The sequence below is a fragment of the Muntiacus reevesi genome, chromosome 1 (assembly GCF_963930625.1).
Source record: "Muntiacus reevesi chromosome 1, mMunRee1.1, whole genome shotgun sequence".
NCBI lineage: Eukaryota > Metazoa > Chordata > Mammalia > Artiodactyla > Cervidae > Muntiacus > Muntiacus reevesi.
The window spans coordinates 50767138-50789690 of record NC_089249.1 but is presented as its reverse complement, the minus strand read 5'-3'; the positions used below and the strand labels follow the sequence as shown (position 1 = coordinate 50789690).

General features: G+C 56.2%; 1 protein-coding gene across 1 annotated transcript; it reads left to right on the top strand.

Annotated features, from left to right (window-relative positions):
- The first annotated feature begins 4921 nt into the window (after positions 1 to 4921).
- Positions 4922 to 21823, top strand: SLC6A12 (solute carrier family 6 member 12). Its single transcript, XM_065923561.1, has 16 exons — positions 4922 to 5044; positions 7294 to 7377; positions 9765 to 10041; positions 12598 to 12732; positions 13286 to 13426; positions 14000 to 14087; positions 15118 to 15250; positions 15664 to 15798; positions 16490 to 16593; positions 16852 to 16976; positions 17279 to 17391; positions 17847 to 17984; positions 18692 to 18794; positions 19580 to 19680; positions 20137 to 20307; positions 21680 to 21823. The coding sequence occupies exons 3-16, from the start codon at positions 9819 to 9821 to the stop codon at positions 21821 to 21823; spliced, it is 1854 nt and encodes a 617-aa protein (XP_065779633.1). The 5' UTR covers positions 4922 to 5044; positions 7294 to 7377; positions 9765 to 9818.
- Positions 21824 to 22553: the final 730 nt, after the last annotated feature.

Below are 22553 nucleotides of genomic sequence, written 5' to 3'. Positions count from 1 at the left end.
CGACCCGGCTCGGGAAGGGGTGGGGGGTGGGGGGCAGGCAGAGACTAGACAAGATAATAGGGGACATTTTAGAACCCAATTCTGAGCTGGGTGCCAACTTCCCTGCTCCAGGGGTGGCTGGACAGATGAGAAGGGCCAGGATCAAGGGCAACCCCTTTGAGAGGGACCTGGGGAGTCTGGGGGATGCTGGGGGGAGGGGCGAGAGCTCTGTTTGGCTTCCCTTCATTCCATTAAATCCACGTTCTTTCCACCAGCTGCTAGCGGGTCTGCCTGGTTTCTGCCCCCTGCCTTTTCTGCCCTGCCCACCTCCTCACCCACCCCACCCACTGTCTCTCCTTCCAACATTGAGTGGGGTCTCTCCTTGTGGACCAGGAGCAGAGGGGCTGCTGTGGGAGATGGGGATGGGGTCCAGGCACGGTCCTGTGTCCCCAAGCCCTTGGCCAGAGGGGTTGTCTCCCCTCTGTCCACACCCCCATCCGTCCCCTCTCCCCATCTGTCCCCTCTTTCAGGTCCCTTCCCCCCTCCTTCACTCTGGAATGAGAAAGGAGATGGAAGGGAGAAGGAGTTCTCATTAGAGGAAGGAGGATGAGAGTGGCTGGGCTTCTTTCTGTCCAATTTCCCCCGTCGAGTCTTCTCCTGGCCTGGCCTGCCCAAACTGCACTCCACACTGGGCGTCGTGCGCCAGGCTCTAGACACACACAATCCGCGAAACCCCGGCGGAGCAGGCCACTACCCGCCTCGGCCAGCAGAGGGCGCCACCTCCTCGGGGCCGCCGCGCATTTCCGCTCCCAGGAGGATGGGTGCGGACTTGGTACCCAGGACGCGGCCTCCAGGCGGGCGGTTAGGAGACCTACGCCGGCGGCCAGGCCGAGCGCGCAGATGCGTCCAGAGAGGAGCCGGGGCGGGGGCGGGGGCAGGGGCAGGGGCAGGGGCAGGGGCAGGGGCGGGGGCGGGGGCGGGGGCGGGGGGGTGGAGGGGGAGGCCTTTGCGACCTTGCGGTCAGCGGGCCTGACTTTGGCCTTGCAGCGCCCACTGAGGCGCTCTGCAGCCTGGCCCTGGGCAGGTGCCTGGAGCAGGCGCTTGTCCTGGGGGCCTCCAAGGATTCTTAGCGATGCAGACAGGTGCACAGAGTTTCCTGGATGATTTTCTTAGCTTTTTAGTGAGCCTACTAGTGGGAAAATGCACTGAAGTCCTCGGGTTTTATTCTTTGTTATTGTTGGGAGGGTTTATTAAAATCAGTGATGGCAGCTCATTCCTGGACAGTAGCTGCCGCCCCCACCCCCCACCCCAGGGTGCCAGGCGCAACCCAGTCCTAAGATGGGAGAAATAAGTTTGCTAGAGGAACTTGTGGGTCTCCAGATACACACTTGGAGTCTTCGCCCAGCTGAGGACATTTCCAGGACACAAACTACTGGGTGCTGTGCTCAGGACACGTGAGCGGCAAAATGGACATCTCTTTAAGGACAAAGGATGACAACTGCTATGAAAGACAAGCAAAGTCTCTGAGAACGAAAAAGTTGGGTGTGTGAGGGACCCCGAGAATCCCAGGACAGGGGTCTGGGAAGACCTAGGGAGGGAGGCAAGTACTTCAGTCACAGTGGTCTAACCCCTCTTTGGGAGCTTTACTGATGGTGGATGGAGTCGGAAAATAACCCACCGGCACCAAGATTCGGAGATGTGGGTTCTGATCCTCTCCTGCCTCACACCTGCTGGGTTTCTTGGTGGAATTCAGGTCTTCATTTTTTGCAGACAGAGATGATATGGGTGCCTCACCCACACACAGGTTTGTGGTGGGGCTGGATGGGGTCATGGGCATGCAAGCCCACCCCTGAGGTCATTAGACCAGTGGCGGATGGATCAGGGGGAGCTGTCCTAGAAGTCAGGGCTCAGGTCAGGGAAAGGGAATGGCCATATCTCGAGGTGACTTCAGCCTCTCAAAGGGAGGGCTGGGGTGGGGCCACTTTCTGTCCCCTCTACTTGAGCCCTGATTGGGAGATTCAGATCCTGCAGTTCCCAGAGGAAGAAGAGCCCTTTGTCTAGAGACCCCACTTGTTGGAGAAGGAGACCTAAGAACACATCATTTAGCTTCTGCTGCTGCTGCTAAGTCACTTCAGTTGTGTCCGACTCTATTCGCCCTCAGTTAGCTCATCTGTAAAATGGGCAGATCAATGCCTCTGTATCAAGGTTTCTGTGAGATGGGCAGAGAGCCTCAAGACAAGCTGGAAGGAGAAGGGAGAGGCAGTAGTACCCAGGGAGTTAGGGCTGGCCACCCTGAGATCGGGGAGCTGCCAAGGGGACCATGAGTCCCCAGGCTTCATGGGCCCTCAGACTGTGCTCACACATACAACAGGTCTAAGCATACACACAGCCCCTCACTCTCCGCAGATGAATGTGCACAGACCTGGACACACCACAGTCTACCAGGCTGGCAGGCCTGGCATGGGTCTTACTAGCGATGTGACCTTGGGCAAGTTCATGGCTCCGATCCTTAATTTTCTCCTCTATAAAATGAGAATAATAATATTTACCTCATTGTGGTGTTAGAGTCCAGTGCAGAGGGTAGGGGTAGCTGCCTTGGGGACATATTTCAGGCAAATCCATCCTGTTTCCCATGACTCCACCCCCACCCCCACATTGAGTTGTTAGTGAAACAGAAAAGCCCGAAAAGAGCTCAGAGACATCTTTGCTGCCCCCCCTACTTCCCCAGCCCCATGTATCAGGTTGCAAGGGACCCCAGGAAGAAGGCTACACATTTATTACCTAAGCATTTTTGCTAGGAGGCAAGGGAGAGGCAGAGCTAAAATAACCTTACATCCAAGGCCTGAGGGTCCTGCTTAGCACCAACAGTTTTGTCTAAGAAAAGCAAGACCTGAGTGAGTCCTCCAGGTGCTAATCTACTCTCTGGTTCTGAGAGAGCAATACCCTTTCTGGAGAGGGAAGACAGAGATCAGTATTTCCCTGGAGTTGCATCCATCCATCCCTCCCTCCCTCCACCCCTTCTTCTCTCCCACCTATCCATCCGTCCATCCACCCACCCGTCCGTCCATCCACCCACCTGTCCGTCCACCCACCCAGCCGTCCACCCACCCACCCAGCCGTCCGCCCGCCCACCCATCCATCTACCCACAAATTCATCCATCCATCTGCGTGCCTACTCTGATCCAGCGCTATATCAAATGCTTGAGGGAGAAACACGGAATGATGACATGTGATCCCTGCTCTCTGGATATTCCTGGTCTAGGCAACATTGCTGCAGAGGAACAGGCACAGAGTTTTGGAGCCCAGCTTCAAATCCTAGCTCCGTCATTTACTAGAGACACCACCATTAGCTTCTCTTTGCCCCAGCTTTCTCATCTGAAAAATGGGCTAATAATTTCTACATTTCATGTTTCTCGTGAGGACAAAATGGGGTGTCATGTAAAGCATCTGACTTGAGTTAGGCGCTCAGGGACCAGGCCCCACCTCAGGCCCTCTGCAAGCAGGCTCGGGGTAGAAGATGACTGCGGCGATGCAACGGTTTTCACTGCAGTAAGATACCGCATTCACTAGTCCATCTTCACTCCCAACCCTCCCCAGCACGGAGACAGCTCAGCCTTAGGCAGGCTTTCCAGGTAGCTTAGGGATCCTCACCTTTTGCAAAGATGGGAGTTTACAGATTGTTCTAAATGCCCAGCGGGGGCTGGCAGCTGAAGGGTTCGGTGGGCTTGAGTCAGGGAGGGTGGGAGACACAGGGCAGCCAGGTGAAGCCTGGCAGCCCTTCTCTTTGACAGGAAGGGGAGGTGACACGTGTATCTCCAGGTCCTCGCAGAGATGCCTGACACACTTGGCACCAAGAAACATTTCTGAATGAATGCGTGAGCTGGGAAATTCACCCTCTGCCCAGCCTGGCTTTCTTCCCTTGAGTTCCCCGCTTCCCGGAGAGGCGGACCGTTTGTTCTGAGTAGCTGCAGCCAGGTAATCAATCACAGGGACTTTGGGGGCCCCTCTGCTGTTCGGCTGACACGCTGCGGGGACAGGGGACAGCGGCCGGGCATCGCAGCAAGCAGCACAGTCACTCCATCCCCGCTGGGGGCAGGGGACACGGAGTGAGGATTCTGTCCGGGGAGCCTGGGGGAAGACGCTGCATGGGGTGCTGATGGAAAACTACAGACTGAGACTCGAGCTTCACACCCCGGCCCTGCGGGGAAGTTCTAGAACATGAAGGGGAAGTCCAGGCCGAGGGGAATTTCCCTTCTCCCCACAACTTCTCCACCCCCCTCCTCCAACCACCTGGGGCCAGAGAGACGTCTTCATTGTCCGGAAAGAGACCCTGGCTGTACGGAGTGAAAGATCATGGGCAGCCCTGTACCACTACCGTGAGGACATGGCAGAAACATCAATGAGGACCCTGTTCTAGAGCAGCTCCCCGGGCACACAGTGGGGCACAGACGCTAACTCAGGCACCAGGCCACCACGGGTGGCTGCCAGCCGTCAGACAAGTCCCGGCTGTGTGCGTACTGCCCAGAGGTCACCAGGGCATCACTGTTGCTGCATGGGACCCCTGCACCCCAGCCCCTGCTTCCGGAAGACCCTCAGCAAACACCAGCAAGTGACCCGAGACAGCAGCGACACCCTTTAGCCCTCCGGGCAGCTCCGTGAGTGAGCGCTGTCAGGTGAGATAAGAGGCTCAGATGCCTGCCCGGCTGACATGACCGGTAGGTGACAGAGAAGGGGGCAGACCCAGGGCTGTCTGCCTGCAAACCTGTGTCCTTTGCGGATGCTGCTTCCCGAGGCATGCTCTGGGCACTGTGTTTAGGAAAATCCCAAGGAAACGGGCCGTGGCTGGGAAGGTCCAGAGCCTGGCCGCGAAACCGCAGAGGGCAGGTACTGGTGGAAAAGTCCAGCGGTGATTCACCTCCTCCCTGCCTGCCCTCCCCACATCTCAGCCTGCAGCCTGGGGGTTGGTAGCACCCACCCTACCGCCCAGTGAGAGAGGGCTGTGCCCAGCCCTGTCCATCCCGTTCGCTTCCCTCCAGAGGAGCAGGAGCCACACCAGAGGGGCGAGGTGAGAGGGGAGGGGAAGGAACAGGGCAAAGGAGGGGAGGGAGGTGGGTCTCTGGGGGGTCGTCCTGAGACAGTGCCTCCTCCACCAGCCCGGCTGGGAGGGAGGGAGGGAGGTGGGGGAGGGGGCTGGGGACGGAGGAGACTTCCTGAGCTCCGGTGTTGTAATCCTGGTTCAGACTCTTGGCCTCCGTCCCTCTTTCTGCTTGCGGCATTTCTCTGCTCCTTCTTTTTCCAACATACTGGCTCATATGCACGTGCACGCACACAGACACACACACAGTCACTTTCTGTCCTGGTTGGGGGGTGGGGGGCGGTCCCAGGACCACGTTCGATGGGATTCTGAGCTGGGAGGAACAAGAGAAGGAGTGGGACAATTTCCTTTTCAGGCTGGGTCTCTTAGCGGCTTCCCAGGGACTCTGCTGGGGACACGGGAGCCCGGGAGCTGGACAAAGGGATGAGGTGAGCGGGATGCAGGATGGGAAGGACTGAGAGCTGCCACAGAGGGCTCAGGGGACCCCCGAGAGGAGGACTGGATGGAAGCGTGTGTCTGGCTATGAGCAAGGCTGGAGGGGAAGTCTGGTGCTGGGGACTCTTAGGACACAACATCCTCCCCAGCTCCCTGCATCAGCAGCATCTGAGGACAAGCCTGTGTGATAGCAGGAGGAAAGTCCTTGGATGGGGTCCGGCCCCAGGGAGCGGGTGAGAGAGAGGTGATTGATCCCCGGCTGGAGAGGGGAGGGGAGGCAGGCAGGTGGGGAGGAAGGCTTGCAGGTGAAGGGCCATGACCTGATCAGGCTCCCCACCAGGCAGGCTCCCCGGAGGAGGAGGCTGAGGGCTTGTGCCCTGGGGGACCACGAGGGCTGAGCCAGGCAGCCCACGGGGTGTGAAGGACTGGGCGGGGGAGGGGCTCAGGTCGTGGTGCAGTGCACACAGGTATGTGAGCGCACGGGGACGTGACGGGAGCGGCCCCAGTGTGTGTGCAGAGCGGGAGCTGGTATGTGGGTGTGGGCTGAAGCGGGGCTGGGCGTCCGGGGCCTGGGCTGCTCGCTCCCCCATCGCCGGGCCTGTTGGCAGCAGCGTTTTCACCTGTGTCCGCTCCTCGGCTGGACACTGGGCAGGTCTCCACCTACCTGCCCAGCCCCTAAACATGGTGAATGTGGGGCTTGCCAGCCTCTTGAAGAGTTCCTTCCTGGGCAGGGCTGGGCCGGCCGTGGGTGTGGGTATCTTGCCTCTGGAGGCACTGAAGGATGGTGAGGTCCAGTTCACACCCCCACTTTCTGCCTCAGCTGAGCAGATCAGGTGCCAGCCTGGGCAGGTGACACTAGGAGCTGGAGAGGTGACAGAGCTGGGGTGAGCCCTTGGAGGGGGGAGTTCTCTGCAAGTCATCGAGACTGGGGGTAACACTGTTGCTTAAATATTCCTGGCAAACGGGCCAGAGGTGGAAAGGCATAGTATGGGCGAGGAGGACAGGGTGCTGTCCTTTTAGCTTTTAAACAAATATTTACTTATTTGGCTGTGCTGGGTCTTAGTTGTGGAATCTAGTTCCCTGACCAGGGATTGAACCTGGGACCCCTGCATTGGGAGTGTGGAGTCTTGGCCACTACACCACCAGGGAAGTCTCTTTTTGGCTTTTAAAATTAACCCCCCAAAGGGAGAGCTCAGACAGCTTCTATGTCTAACATCTGCCTGGAAAGTTCTTCGTTGAGTCTAACTCGAAGCCTGCCTGCTGCAGTTTCAGCGTGTTTCCCCCTTGACTTGCCATGGCTCTGGGCAAGCGTCCTTTCATGTGTTCTTGCTTTCATCCTGCCATTCTGTATTTCATCCTCACCCATAAATCATGCTCCTCTTGATATTTTCTTTTTTTTTTTTTTAAAGAAATCAGAGCAAAACTTTTCACATCAGGGTCAGCTTGTTTGCGTTCTCTTCTCCCAAATCCTGCTCCCACCCTGGGCTCTGAGGTTTGCCCCCGGATCCTGTACTCTCCTCTGGTTTTCCCTTCATTTCCTCCTTTCCCAGGGTTGGGGGGAGGTTCTCCCCATCTCCAGCTGCTGGGGACAACTTGGCCCTGAAACAGCTGCCTCTGGTCTGGGGACAGCGAGCCCTGTCTCCTGGCTGCCCCGTTGGTGACCCTGTGTTCAGGCCCTATGGTGTGGCAAACACAGGCAATCTCTCTCCTTGGCTCTTGTGGATCTCATTTGTGTCTCCTGCTTACCAACACCACAGTTGAACATACGTCATTGTCGCTTTCAGGGAGACTTAAAGCCCAGAGAGGAGGTGAGAGTTACCTAAGAGAACACAGCAACCTGAAGACACATCTCCCTGCTTACTGTACCGGTAAGTTTGTTCAAATCATTCAAAAATAGTTACTGGGGGTGTCAGGGCCTGTTCCTGAATTTCTCTGAACTTCATTTCATCATTCATAAAACAGAGTTAATAGTAATTCCTAGCACAAAGATTTCTACGAAGATGAAACTTAATAATGCACATAAACATGTGTATGTTTTGGGCACAGTGCTGACTCAAAGGTTCGCTTCTGTTATTCTGAGCCAGGTCTGGACCAGACCTTGGAGTTCCTATCAGATGCGTCTTCGCCCATGTTTTCAAGTCCATTCATTAGTTTGATAAGGATTCAGGGGCCAGTTTTCAGGGTGCCCAGCTTCAATTCTGTACCAACATCCACCATTGGTTCAGGTGTCTCCTGGGGTTAGACACCCTGTTCTTTCCACCTGAGACTTGGTTCTCAAAGCCCCAGGGGTCAGCCTCTTTGTTTTTCCTTCCCTTCTCCCCCAGCCCCTTCCCTGTATCAGAGAGTGAGGTCTTTGATTCCACCAGGCACCTCTCTCCTCACCTTCCATCCAGAGCCAGGGAAGCCTCCTCGTAGGTCCCAGAACTTGAATTTCTGCCCCGGACATGCTTCCCCACTCCTGGGACAATCTGCACCCTCCAAGTCACCTTCAAAAATTTCCATAACCTCAAATGGCCCTGCCACGCCCTCCTAGCTGACTTGGGCTTGGGCTGTTGCCTGGGTTAAAAGGACCAACAAGTAAACAGACGCTTCTTTTAATAAAAAGAATCCCTTGTGTTTCTCTGGAGCCTTGGAGGGACAGAGCCCTTGGTAGCTCCTGGTCACTTTAGTTGCCCTGCGGCCCTCGGAGGCGGGGGCGGGGAGGGGGCGCGTGGGTGAGTGCCCCCCTCTGCAGCCTAGGTACCTCTTCCTGGCGGCTCCTGGAAACAGAATCGGAGGTGGCCTTGGGCAGAGCGTGGGGAGGGGAGGCAAACAAGGATTCCGGATAGAGCAGGCATCAATTTATCTCCTGGCAGCCGGTAAATGGGCCACGGGAGGGAGAGCAGACGGCGGCAGCCCTTCAGGGTAGGGAGTCAGGAGGAACAAGGACCTGCCTGTGATGGGTACTCACTCTGGGTCTCCCTTGAGGGGACACTCGGGTTGGAGGGGACCACCCAAGTGGGGATCTCTCTGGTGACCCCCTCCACCTCCAGGATCCTTGCCAGCTCTCAGGATGGAGGTTCAACCAAGAGAGGGGGAAGAACCAGGCTCCCCTTGAAGGCCACCCTGACCCCATCTGGCCTCATGAGGTGGCCCCACCTTCCCCTGCCCTCCCAATCAGATGCCCAGAGCGAGTGTGCCCCGTGTTTACCCGGAGGCAATCGATCGTCCTGGCACAGTGACGAGCATGCGGCTGGCCCAGGGAAGACCATGCTGTACCTGGCCACACCAGCCCTTTGACCTCCTGTCGCCCCCAGCAGCCTCTGACCCCTTATGCCTGGAATGGCGCCTCTCACTGGACACTGGGGACCTAAGGTAGATGGGCCAGCAGGGATGGCAGCTGGCTGCAAGGATCAAAAGAGACTTGAGATAATGGTCCCTGAGCCTGGGATTTAATCCCCATCTAGTTCCTGTGTGGTCTCAGGCAAATCACTTCACCTGCCGAGGCCTGGATTTTCCCATCTGCAAAATGGGCAAACTAAGAGCAAACTGCTCCCATTGTAAAGAAACTACTGTTTTTGTTGTTTAGTTGTTAAGTCGTGTCCGACTCTTTCGTGACCCCATGGACTGTACCCCACTGGCTCCTCCGTTCATGGGATTTCCAAGGCAAGAATACTGGAGTGGGTTACCATTTCCTATTCCAGGAGATCTTCCTGACCCAGGGACCGAACCCACGTCTCCTTCATTGGCAGGTGGATTCTTTAACACTGAGCCAGCAGGGAAGCCCCAAACCACTAAACTCCAGTAAAAATTAATAAAAAATAAAATAAAATCCAAATGCAGTTCTCATTAAAAAAATATGCTTGCATTCATAAGGTCCTTCTGTACATTACAGGGAACTCTTTTTGATACTCTGTAATGAGCTAATGAGAAAAGAATCTGAAAAAGAATGGTGTATGTATATGTATAACTGAGTCGCTTTGCATACAGCAGAAAGTAGCACAACATTGTAAATCAACCCTATGCCAATAAAATTTTTTAAAAGCCATAAATAAATACATATGTACATTTTAAAGAGAACAAACTGCTCCCTATTTATTATTGGAGCCATGAGAGCAAAGGGTAACTTGAGGTGCAAATGTCACTGAGAATTTGAGAAGAAAATCTGGTCCAACACTATTAGACAACCTCCCGGCAACGCTGAAGGGTTGGAATGGAGAGAGCAGGGGTGACAGCTTTCCTGGGGTTGCCCAGCTCGTTCCTCTTGTCCCTGCAGGCTGGCCTCTCCCACCGTCCTGCCCACGCCCATCTGCAGCCTCCCAGCCCATCCATGGCTGCAGATGACAGAAAAGCCGCAGCTCCCAAGGAGGGGCTTCCAGTGGTCCCCTGGGCCCCTGAGGAGGGCCCAAGGCCAGACCAGGAAGCCAGGGAGCAGGTGAAGGATCGAGGCCAGTGGAACAACAAGATGGAGTTCGTGCTGTCCGTGGCCGGGGAGATCATCGGGCTGGGCAACGTCTGGAGGTTTCCCTACCTCTGCTACAAAAACGGGGGAGGTGAGTTCACTTGAGGTGGGCGCGGTAGGGGAGAGCTGAGGAGCTCCAGTTCCACCACTGGCCTCGGCATTCCCCGCTGTGAAATGGGCTTGATTCCTCAGAACAAGCTCCTCTCCAGGAGAAAGTCAGACATTGAAGGACTCAGTCCCTCACTCAGCTCCTACTGTGGGTCACCCTGCTAGCCCACTCTGGGCTACGTTGCAGTGAAGGGCAGCAGGCTACAGACAAACACGTCCGCCGCAGTCTGTCGAGTGGTGACGCGTGGACAGGCTAGAAGCAGAGCAGCGTGGAGGGACGGAGTGGGGAGATACCGGATCAGGAAGGGAAGGGTGAGATATGGGAGGCCAGGGGACCAGGAGAGGGTCTGTCCAGGGTGTGGCCTTTGAGCTGAGAATTGAAGGAGGTGAAGGAGCGAGTTCCAAGGGTAGATTTCAGGTGAAGAACACTCCAAACTCAGGAGACGGCAAGGGCCAAGGTCAAGTGAAGAGCAGCTGGCCTGTTTGAGGAGGGACGAGGAGGGGAGTGATGGGGCCGGGGGGAGGGTGGGGGAGAAACCAGAGGTCATGGACCTGGACCCTGAGGTTGGGCTCTGAGTGAGACAGGAGCCATTGAGGAATGTTGATCAAATAAGAGGCACGATCCCTGTCTAGGATTTTTTTTTTTGATTAAAGAAGCAATTATACACGTTTTAGCACCAGTAGTAAAAATGAGCAAGGGTGTAATGGGGAGGGGCCAGAGTCACCTTTTTAAGTGTGGTTTTAGTATATTCAGAGAACTGTACAACCATCACCACAACTGATTCTAGAATCTTTCCATCACCCCCAAAAGAAGCCCTGTACCCATCAGAAGTCACTCCCCAGCCCTCTCCCGGCCCGCCCTCAGCAACCACAAATCTGCTTCCTGTGGCTGTGGTTTTACCTGTTTGGAATATTTCACATCAGTGGAATAATTCATTTACATGAGTTTGTTTGTGAGTGGCGAGATTCATTTTTGCCTTTTGAAAACACCTTTATTCTTTTGTGGAAACGATGTATGTGAATATTAGAAATATTCCAGAAAGGTGAAAAAGAAGGAACAGTCCTGTTTAAAAATAGCCATTGTTTAGAAAATCCTTCTAAACACCATTTATATTTAAGTTGACAAATATTTATTGAACATTTACTATGTATCCTGCTCTCTTTTTTAAGCATCCATGATTAATTTTATTTTTTTAATATTTATTTATTTGACTGAACCCAATCTTTAGTTGTGGCATGTGGAATCTAGTTCCCTGACCAGGGATCGAACCCAGGCCCCCTGCATTGGGAGCATGGAATTTTAACCACTGGACCACTGGGGAAGACTGTACATTTTTAAATGGTTATCAAGTCATGCATAGTAGGTTCTTATTTTTCAAAAAAAAGAAATATATGTGTATATGTTTATAAGAAAATTGGAAGGATATACTGATAGAAGGGCATCCATTGTGGCTCAACTGATAAAGAATCTGTCTGCCATGCGGGAGACCTGGGTATGATCCCTGGCTTGGGAAGATCCCCTGGAGAAGGGAAAGGCTACCCACTCCAGTATTCTGGCCTGGAGAATTCCATGGACTGTATAGTCCATGGGGTCTCAAAGAGTCAAACATGACTGAGCGACTTTCACTTTCACCTTTCACTGATACAATGCTTTTCTCTTTCCTTCCCATTATACTTTCTATTTTTTCTACACAGTAATGTGCTTGAGAAGCATTGTAACACTGTGGTTACAAGCCCAGGCTCAGGGTCAGACCACCTGAGTTTGTGCTTCAGTTTCCTCATCTATAAAATGGGGATAACATCAGTACCTGGGAGGTTGCTTTGCGAGGGTTTTGATGTTGGTAAAGCATTTAGAAGCAGGCTTTATAGACAGAAGCCCAAGTGCCAAGTGTTATTACTATGCAATGAACTATGCGTTACTATGCAATGTGTTCACCCAGGCACGCACTTCTGAGATGATGGAGGTGGACACCCTGGGCTGTTATTTCCAGGATGTTTTTAGGCCTGGCCTCCCACCATGGCCTGCAGGCCAGAGCCTTTGACTGCTGAAACCACATCCCAAGAATAGCCCCCCAGCAGAGGAGTGGCCTCCTCAGAGGAGCCCAATTCAGACCAGAGCCTGAGAGAAGGGAAAACCCTCTGAATATGAGGGGGAAAAAACCCTCTGAATGAGAGAGAAAATAATTTTTCCAAGATATTTTTGTTTGTTAGTTTTCCTCTAAAAAATAACCTACTTGATAATTTAATAAGCATATCAAGTTATACAGAACACATGTTTTTGGTTCCAAAAATAATAAACTGAATCAGATTTGTGAAGCACATTGAGAAAGTAAATAGTGTGTATATTAGGATCTCCACCTACCTTTTCATTCATTTTCCTTGGAAGGTCTTTCCTATCCTGGGTGGGGTGAGGATTGGAAACTTTCCACCCACCCTGCTCAGAACAGTAGGAAGCTGCCTTGGGCCTCTGGGGGCTGGGGGAGCGGGAGGGACATTGAGGGGTGGCTGTAGGATCAGCCCACCTCCCCTTTCTCCGCAGGAGCGTTCTTCATCCCCTACTTCATCTTCTTTTTCTCCTGCGGCATCCCGGTGTTCTTCCTGGAGGTGGCGCTGGGCCAGTACACCAGCCAGGGCAGTGTCACAGCCTGGCGGAAGGTCTGCCCCCTCCTCCAGGGTGAGTGTCCTCCCCCCGCCCCCCTGCAGGCCCCCAGGAGCCCCATCCCCACCGCCCCCTTCCCTTATCCATCCTGTGCTGAGGGCTACAGGGGAAGCAGGAAGTATAATCCGGCTTTGTAGGACCCAAAGCTTATAAAACCTGGGGGGGGGCAGTCTTCATGGAAGGACAATACAAAATCGTACGCAGGCATGAAACTAGGTCTTAGGAGTCTTAGGAGGAGTGCTTGCAAGCGAGGAGCCCTGGAGCTGAGTCTTCACAGCTTCATGGAAAAATGTGCTCCCCAGCAAACGGCCGGGCGTCCAATGGTGTAATCACAGTGACCACGGTGATGGGAGAAGGCCTAAGGCCGTGTCGTGCTGTGGTGTCACCTTCTCTCCTTATTTAGAAAAATAAGGAGTAAAGGGTTCTCAGGCCTGTGTGTAAGCCCAGCGGTGTCTCCGTGGCCCCGCGTCCTTCCAGTGCCGCTGACAGCTCCCGTGGGTTCTGGGCTGACTCTGATCTCTCAGACTTTCCTGTTCCCCACGCCCACACCCCCCACCCTGTCCCCAAGGCATTGGGCTGGCGTCCGTGGTCATCGAGGCCTATCTGAACATCTACTACATCATCATCCTGGCCTGGGCCCTCTTCTACCTGTTCAGCTCCTTCACCTCCAAGCTGCCCTGGACCACCTGCGCCCACGCCTGGAACACAGGTACCTGCTGGGTTGGGCCCGGGACGGGGCGGCTGGCGATGGGCCAACAGTGACCGGGCTCCCAGCCAAACCCGCCCCAAGCCGAGATGTGGGGGCTGCTGGGGGCCACTCTGCGGGCCAGCCCCGGAGGGTCATTCAGCCAACTGCCCTGACAGCCGACAGCCCCATGGGACTGTGGGTGATAACTGGCTGCCAGGCGCTAACTGCCCCCACCGTCCACCCACTGAGCCAGTGTTTACCGTGGGCCTACTGCGCGCCAGACCCCGGAGACCAGAGGGTAGGCCCAGCTGGGCCCCCATCGCTGGGGAGCGCAGTTCCACAGGGTGGGTGAGGGGACAGGCCTGACGTCTGGATGGGGTTCAGAGGTGGCCGGTGGGGGGCCCAGAGGAGCAGTCAGATTCTTCGGGGTTGGGAGAGGGGGCTGGGCTTCCCAAGGGGGAACTCCTGACCCTGGAAAGCGGGGGCTCCCGAGGACTGGGAATGATGGGGCCAGCAGGCCAGAGGGTGGGGGACAGGATGTGAGGGCGTGTCTGCCTGCCTGCCCCACTGCGGACGCCCCCTTGTCCCCCACAGAGCATTGCATGGACTTCCTGAACCGCTCCGCAGCCGGCGCCAGGGGCCCGTTGGAGAACGTCACGTCCCCCGTCATGGAATTCTGGGAGTAGGTAGCAGGCCTGGATGTGCCTCCAGGGGGCCCGGGGGAGGGAATTTGGGTGCTCGGGGCCTGGGATGTGGGGTGCAGGTGTATGCCTTTCCAGCACTCACCCCCCATCACCAAGAGATGAGGGACCCTCACATTCCTACTGCCCACACCCTCACGCTCACCCCACACCCCCGTGTCCACTGAGACTCACATGGGTGTGAGTGACTCCATGCGAGTGTCCACGCGACTCCCATCCCACTCAAGCCTGCTCACCCTCCCCCACCCGCACCCACACGTCCAGCTGCTCCTCGCAGCTCAGGAGACTGGCCCTGCGCACCTTTACGGCTCTGCGTGACCTGACATCCTGGCGGTAGCTTGAACTTGGCCCGAGTGGGAGTATTTACAAATTGGCAAATGTCTACACTCATCCACACTCGCACCTGCACCCTCCACTCGAGCACTTACACCCTCTCCCACATCCACACGTGTCCACCTTTGTGCTTATAGAGTCTACCCCCCCCAACACACACACACACTCACCTCGGCACACACGTAGCTGCCAACACTCTCCCAAGGGCACCCACCCAGCCCCCACTCACCCTCACGCCCTCCAACCCTTGGCTCACACATTCCTATCACCCGTCACCTGCCAACCCCAACGCACACAAGTCCCTCTGCTCCCCAGGCCTCTGCTCTCCACCTGCTCCCCACCTGCTCACCAGCTCTGCCCCACCACAGGCTCCTCAGGCACGTGCCACCCTCACCCTGCCTCTGTCTCTCTCTGCACAACAGAGAAAGCTGGATGAGTTACAGACATACCTGTGGCATTACGTGATTTGGTCTCCTAATGACCAGGGGCTTAAAGACCACAGTGAGGAATGTGCTGTCCATGGGGCAGGGGAGGGGCAGGGTTTGGGGTGGCCTGGACGCTGAGGTCCGTGGGGTCAGCTCTGAGGATCAGGACACCTGATGATGATGGAGGAGGCGGCTTGCTGTCCCCTCGGCCTCACCTGGTGGTGTACCCCCACCCCCCACCCCTCTTCTGCAGGAGACGTGTTCTGAGCATCAGCCCTGGCATCCAGCACCTGGGTGGCCTGCGCTGGGAGCTGGCCCTGTGTCTCCTGCTCGCCTGGGTCGTCTGCTACTTCTGCATTTGGAAGGGCGTCAAGATCACGGGCAAGGTGAGGGGGTCGGGCTCCGGGCACGCTCTTTGTGGCCCCCAGAGTCTGCAGGGACTCCACCACCACCACGGCATCCCCCTGGAGACCTGAAAGAGAAAGTAGTGTAGGGAGGAGCCTGCTGAGAACAGGGGACGTCCAGGGAAAGGGGTTTAGCTCAACACTGGGGAAAGTCTTTCTTTTTTGATATGACTGTCAAAGGCCTGTATACATAAGCAAGCAACCTGCAGGGTGAAATAAGCCCTCCCCAGCCTCCCCACGCCCCAGTTTGGCTCGTTGATGTGTGTCTCACCCTGTGCCGGGGAGCCCCAGACCCCCCGGAACGTGCGAGGGAGGGGTGGCAAGTTTCCTGAGCTCACCACCTCACAGGAGGCTCGTGCTGTCTGGAGAGGGGTGACCTTGACCTCCCCTCGCAGGTTGTCTACTTCACAGCCACGTTTCCCTACCTGATGCTGGTCATTCTGTTGGTTCGAGGCGTCACCCTGCCCGGAGCCTACGAGGGCATCATCTACTACCTGAAACCAGATTTGCTTCGGCTCAAGGACCCCCAGGTTGGAACCTCTCTGGGGACCCTTATCCTAGGCGTCTCCCGCCCCAAACCAGATCCAGACTTCTAAAAACCTCTGGTTGCTTTTCCCTTGGTGTAGAGGCAAAATATGCCCACTACAGAAAAGAGAGATAATATAGAAGAAAACTATAAAAAGAGGAACTAAACACCTCTTTTAATCCCACCACTCAGTTATAACCTCTGTTAGCATTTTAGTCCGTTTTCTTGCAACATTTTTTCCTGGCTGCGTGTGTGTATGTGTGTGTGTGTGTGTGTGTGTGTGTGTTCACATAGTCATGATAATTATACGTGGAGATAAATATATTTTCAGTTAAATGACAGTGGAAGCATCTTCTGTGTTATTAAATCCATTTGTAAATGTCATCTTACCACTTGCATAGTGTTTCCTCCGTCCGCCATCCCTCCACTCCCTCGTTCAGCCAGGATGGACCATGGTTCCAGAAGTCTACGGTCCACACTAGCTGCTGCCCTGGAGCTAGTGTGGACAGCACGTATACATGTGATGTCTGCTGCGCGCCCAGGAGAGGAGGAGGAGGACCTGCTGGTGGACGTGGGATGCTCTGAGGGGAGGCAGAGGGGCCGCTCTTCGTGGGGGGCTGTGTGGTCACGCACACCAGGCTCCCAGCAGGCTCCCCCCATCTTTTCGCTACTTCCTCGGGGTCTCTCTCCCTTAGGTGTGGATGGACGCGGGCACCCAGATCTTCTTCTCCTTCGCCATCTGCCAGGGGTGCCTGACGGCCCTGGGCAGCTACAACAAGTACCGCAACAACTGCTACAGGTGAGCGGGGATGGGGCCTGGGGGTGGGAGGGGGGCCTCCCTCCTTTGTGATCGGAGATGGAGGGGCGGGTGGGGGGCCCAAGCTGCACAAATCCGACCCTGCGGTTCACTTTTCAGACTCTTGTCCCTCCCTTCCTGGTACCTGGCCTCGGTCTCCGTCCCCCCACCTCCTTTTCTCCCTCCCCTTCACCGCTCACTGTCTCTGGATCTCCTCGCACACTGGGCTTCTTTCTCCTTCTTACATCCTGTTTCCCGCAGGGACAGCATCGCGCTCTGCTTCCTCAACAGTGGCACCAGCTTCGTGGCCGGGTTTGTGGTCTTCTCCATCCTGGGCTTCATGTCCCGGGAGCAGGGCGTGCCCATCTCCGAGGTGGCCGAGTCAGGTGGGTGCTGCCTGGGACCTGGAGGGAAGGATGGGCAGGGGACAGAGGGTGGGGTGGGGGTGGGGGTCCCAGAAACTGGATATTAGGGAACTTTCAGCATTAGGGGGGCAGTGCTTGGCGCAGAGCAGGACCCCAAAACCAGGGGAGGGAGGAGGGGGAGGCAAACGGATGGGATAATGGGAGGATGAACGGAAAGTGTGCTCCCCAGAGTGGCGGGTGGGCTCAGCCAGCACACGCAGGCAGACATACACGTGCACACGTGCGTGCGGGCGGGCCCCCCTGATGCTGTGTGTGCCCGGCAGGCCCCGGCCTGGCCTTCATCGCCTTCCCCAAGGCCGTGACCATGATGCCCCTGTCCCAGCTGTGGTCCTGCCTCTTCTTCATCATGCTTATCTTCCTCGGGCTGGACAGCCAGGTTTGCCCCACCCCCACCCCCTTGCCCCCACCCTGCGGTCCCCTTCCCAGCTTCTGTGCTCCCTGCCAGGACTTTCCCCAGCCCCCTGACCCCAGCCCAGGTCATTCCCCCTCCATCCCATGACCAAGACCCATCCTTGAGGTTGGGGGGGGGTACCCCTGGCCTAGGGACCCTCTTCTGTGAGGGGCTGCCTCCTTTACCCACCCCGCCCCACCTCCACCCCTGGCCTGACCCTTCGCAGACATGGACATGCCCTCCCAAACATCCCTCCCGCATGCTCAGGCCACCCAGCCTCCCCCTCCCCCTTCCAGCTGGGACCCTCTGTGGTGGGGACGTGGGCTGGCCTCACCCCAGCTCTGACCCCTGTGCCCCTGACTCTGCGGGTCAGCATGGGGGTGGGGGACAGGGACGGGTGTGGGCAGTGACCCCTCTCACCAGCCCCCTCCGGCCCACAGTTTGTCTGTATGGAGTGCCTGGTGACGGCCTCCATGGACATGTTCCCCAGGCAGCTCCGGAGGAGCGGGCGGCGGGAGCTCCTGATCCTCGCCATCACGGTCACGTGCTGCCTGATCGGGCTCTTCCTGGTCACTGAGGTGAGCGGCAGGGGCGGAGCCTCCCTGCAAGATTGGAGGGACCACATGGTCAAGCCTTCCCGTGTTGGTTTCCTCTCCTTTGGTTTCAGGTGACAGAAACCAAACACAAGCTGGCTTAAGCAGGAAAAGGAACTTTTTAAGTCAGGGAACCGATAAGTCTAGATGTTCGGTTTCAGACACGGTTGGATCCAGCAGCCCCAATGACATCATCAGAGATGCCCCCCCTCCGTTTCCTCTGGTGATGTCATTCTTGAGCAGATTTTCCTCTTGGGTTGTTACAGATGGCTGGGTCAGCTTCGGGCTTCCCTTGTGCCACCGGCCAACCCTGGGGACACAGGGCCCTTTTCCTGAGAGTCAGTGGTGGCTCCTCTTCAGGCCTGAAACAGGGGAGTGGGGCGCACACATTCACAGTGAGGTGGCCACAGCATAGCGCCTTCCAGAAGGTGGGATTCTGGGCAGACAACTCAGTGGGTCTCCACCACAGTCCCCGGGGTCCTCGCTGAGGTCAGAGACGGTTGTCAGATGAGGCCTGGAAGGCAGGGACAGGCAGGGCAAACTCTAGCTGCAAGGGACGACTTCCTTGGGCCGAGCAGGGTGGCAGCCCACAAGGCGGGCATCTGTCTTCTCTGGCGGGGCAGGGTGTGTCCCCCGCCACCCACCCCCGCCCCAGGGGAAGTTGAAGCCTCAGCTCCATCCCCTGCCTGCAGGGCGGGATGTACCTCTTTCAGCTGTTTGATTACTACGCCTGCAGCGGCACGTGCCTGCTCTTCCTTTCCGTGTTTGAGGTGATCTGCATCGGCTGGGTGTACAGTAAGTGGTGGGGGGAGCCTTGGGGTCCCTGGAAGGGCTGGATCTGCCCCAGGTAAGGACCGGCAAGCTGGCCTTCTGGTCTTTGTGGCTCTTTGAGCTGCTGTCTTGGTTCTTAATTTTTTTTAAATATTTATTTTGTATTTATTTATTTGGCTGCTCTGGGTCTTAGTTGTGGCATGAGATCTCTTAGTTGCGGCATGTGGGATCTAGGTCCCTGACCAGGGATCAAAACCCAGGCGCCCTGCCCTGGGAGCACACGAGTCTTAGCCACTGGACCCTCAGGGAGGTCTCTGCCCTGGTTCTTTTTACTTGAGGTTTATCCAGCGCTGGGAACCCAGGCATTTCTCGTTACGGCAGGCGAGCTGGGCTTGGGACAAGCCTGGGTTCCTTGAATAATGAGAATAATTATGAATACCTGGAGTCTGGGCTGCATACGCTGCCCCTGCCCAGTGCCCCGCACAGTTCAGTGGCCCCCTTGCTGTTCCGCTGCTTTTACTTGAAACCGAATCTGTCTCTGTGATGCAATAAGCGTCTGTGTGGCCGCTGAGCCCGCTCTGGCTCACACCCTCCCGTGTGTTAGGACGTGGGTCTTCATCCCTAGACGGGAGGCCAGAGATGCCCTGGGAGGTGAGGGGGCTCCCTGTTGGTCCCGAGTGTCACTCGTGTGTCCTGATCCAGTTTCCCCCACACGGTGGGGTGGGGAGGACGGAGCAGGCAAGTCCTTCCCCAAACCCACCCGCTGCCCCACTCCTGTCCTCACACTCTCCCTACACCCACCTGGGCAGGGGCCGACCGTTTCTATGACAACATTGAAGACATGATTGGCTACCGGCCGTGGCCCCTGGTGAAGATCTCCTGGCTCTTCCTGACCCCTGGCCTTTGCCTGGTATGTGCCCGTCAGGGCCCCCTATGTCCCCTCCTGCCTCTCCAGTCAATTCCGGGAGATGAGGGGCAGGGGGCTGAGTTCTGGGGCTCCTTGGGGGGCAGGTCCGTGCCCTCTCTTTTGTGCTGGTTCCCCTGACCCTCTTTTCTCACTGTCTCTTGGTTTCACGAGCACTACCATCCAGCCTAGTTCCAGCTCTATCCCTTCCTCTGGAAACTCCTTCGGTCTGTTGATCTGCCTGATGTTCCAGCTGCTGGTCTACTTCTGCCTGTCTGCTTGGAGCATCTCCGTCTCCCCTCCCTTCCTTCTCGATGTGACTGACGCCTTGGCCCACCGTCTGCGATGGCTTCTACACTCCACCTCCAGAAGCACCAGTGTATCTAACTATGCTCCGTCCCCAACGGGAGGGTTCCCGGCCCCCTCCTGCATCTGCGCCTGCCCCTCCCCCTGTCTCTCTAGGCCACTTTTTTCTTCTCCTTGAGCAAGTACACACCTCTCAAATACAACAATGTCTATGTGTACCCGGCCTGGGGATACTTCATCGGCTGGTTCCTGGCTGGCTCCTCCATGGGCTGTGTCCCACTCTTCATCATCGTCACCCTCTTGAAGACCCGGGGTTCCTTCAGGAAGGTAGGGGCTGGGAAAGTGGCGCTGAGGAGGTTGGACAATGAGCAGGGCATCATGGCTGGGGCAGCTCTGAGGCCAGGCAGCCCTTCTGTCTAACAGAATGTTAAGGAGGAGGGTCTTTGAAGACCCATGGCTTCATTTTCAGAAATGGTCAAGAGTCCTAGACCTTCAGAATCTGACCTCCAGGTTATCTGGGCAGGCTGACCAAGAGCAACTCTCAAAGGGTTAAGGGGTGTGTGTGCATGTTAAGTCGCTTCAGGTGTGTCTGACTCTTTGTGACCCTGTGAACTGTAGCCCACCAGGCTCCTCTGTCCATGGGGATTCTCTGGGCAAGAATACTGGAGTGGGTTGCCATTTCCTCCTCCAGGGGGTCTTCCCAGGGATCGAACCTGCATCTCTTACGTCTATCTGCATTAGCAGGGAGGTTCTTTACCACCAGCACCACCTGGGAAACTGTTATACACAAGACCTCAAAGGTGCCAGACACAGTGGGTCACAGAGCACAGATTCCTACTCCTGGAAATTGGTGACCAGCAGCCACGGTTCATCCACACAGTTTCCCAGCTTTTCTCCTTCTCTTATACCTGTGCGAACCCTCTGCAAAAGGCTCCCTGCTCAGGGTGTAGGACATGCCTTCCTGGAAGACATAGAGCCACTGTAATATATGTAATGTAGAGCCAATGTGATGCCACAAAGACATTACATATGTGGGAATCTGTCTCACCTACAAGTCACAGAAAACCCCACTGCAACAAACAAACAGGCTTAGTGTCTTCTTACACATGAAGAAGATCAGAGTTAGGGCTTCTAGCATTTGTTTCGGCTGCCTAAAGAGGCCATTAAGGACCAGACGCTTCCTCTGTTCCTGCACTTTCATCCTGCTCATGTTGTCCTTTCATCATCATACTTATCACCTCATGGTCACAAGAAGATGGTCATGATTCCAGTCATCACATCTGCATTCAAGGCAAGGAGATGGCATCAACAGCAATAGCAATAGTAGTAGTACTACTGGGAAGAAAAATGATAGACATTTACCGAGTATTTGATAGCAGTAGCAATAAGAATAGTTATAACAAGAACAAAACAGACACTGAATGCTGATCCTGTGCCAGGCACTGTTCTGAGGTGTGGTATCTGACAGGCGGGGCGCTGACGGTTCAGTGGGTTGCCTGTGGCTGCATAGATGTCAGGACTGTCACCATGTCACTGCCTCCTCTCTCTTTTCGAGATCTGTGCTCATTCATTCAGTCTCACCGTACTGAGCTTCCCCCACAGGCGGGCTCTGAACTCAGCCCTGGGGACACAGACATGAAGACATACTGTCTTTGCCTCTCTCGCCAACAGCACCACTGACGCCCTCTTCTCCCCACAGCGCCTGCGGCAGCTCGTCACCCCTGACCCCAGCCTGCCGCAGCCCAAGAGACACCTGTGTCTGGACGGTGGCAGCAGCCGGGACTGCGGGCCCGCCCCACTTAAGGAGGGCCTCTTGGCTGGGGAGAAGGAGACGCATTTGTAGGATGTGCCCGGAAGCCAGGTGGCTCTTGTGCCCCCAGCGGACAGCTTCACCTCTGCCCCCTCCCGCAGCCTTGCCGAGAAACTCGGTGCTGTCCGTGGGCAGCCCCTCCCGGGGCTGGAGCGTGCCGTGCCTGTTGGAACTCAGCATCTGATCTGAGCCGGAGGTGGTCTTCCTGAAGCCCGCTGTCTGATTATGACAACTGCAGTGTACACGGGGGTGCGTGCCCTCTGTGGGGGGCTTCCTCTTACCATCTCTGGGCTTGGAGAGGGTAGGGCCATGTCAGACGTGACCACTGACACCCATGCTGGATCCCGATGTTCTGCTGGAGGGGACCCCTCACCTGGCTTAGCATCCTGGAGTCTACGGGGAGGAACCAAAGAAAGACACAGCCACTGTTGTCTGGCATTTTCCTGGGGACGGGCTCTCCAGGCTTCCCCGGCTCCAGCCCGCTTTGCAGCGTTGTCCCCGATGCATGGAGCGTGGGAGTGGCAGGGGCTCGGGGTGGCACAGCCTGCACCCGGGACAGACATTCCCCAGCTCATGACCGTCTGAAGACAGAGCTCCTGGCAGCTGTTTGCCGTTCTGCCTTTGTCCCAACCCTGACGTCATGGACGAGGAAACTGAGGACCTGAGAGACAGTCACTTTTGCAGTTCACACAGCTGTTTGGGGCCAGATACATGGCTAAAGCCTCTGGCTCTCAGGCCAGTGGCCCCCCTCACCTCCCTCTCC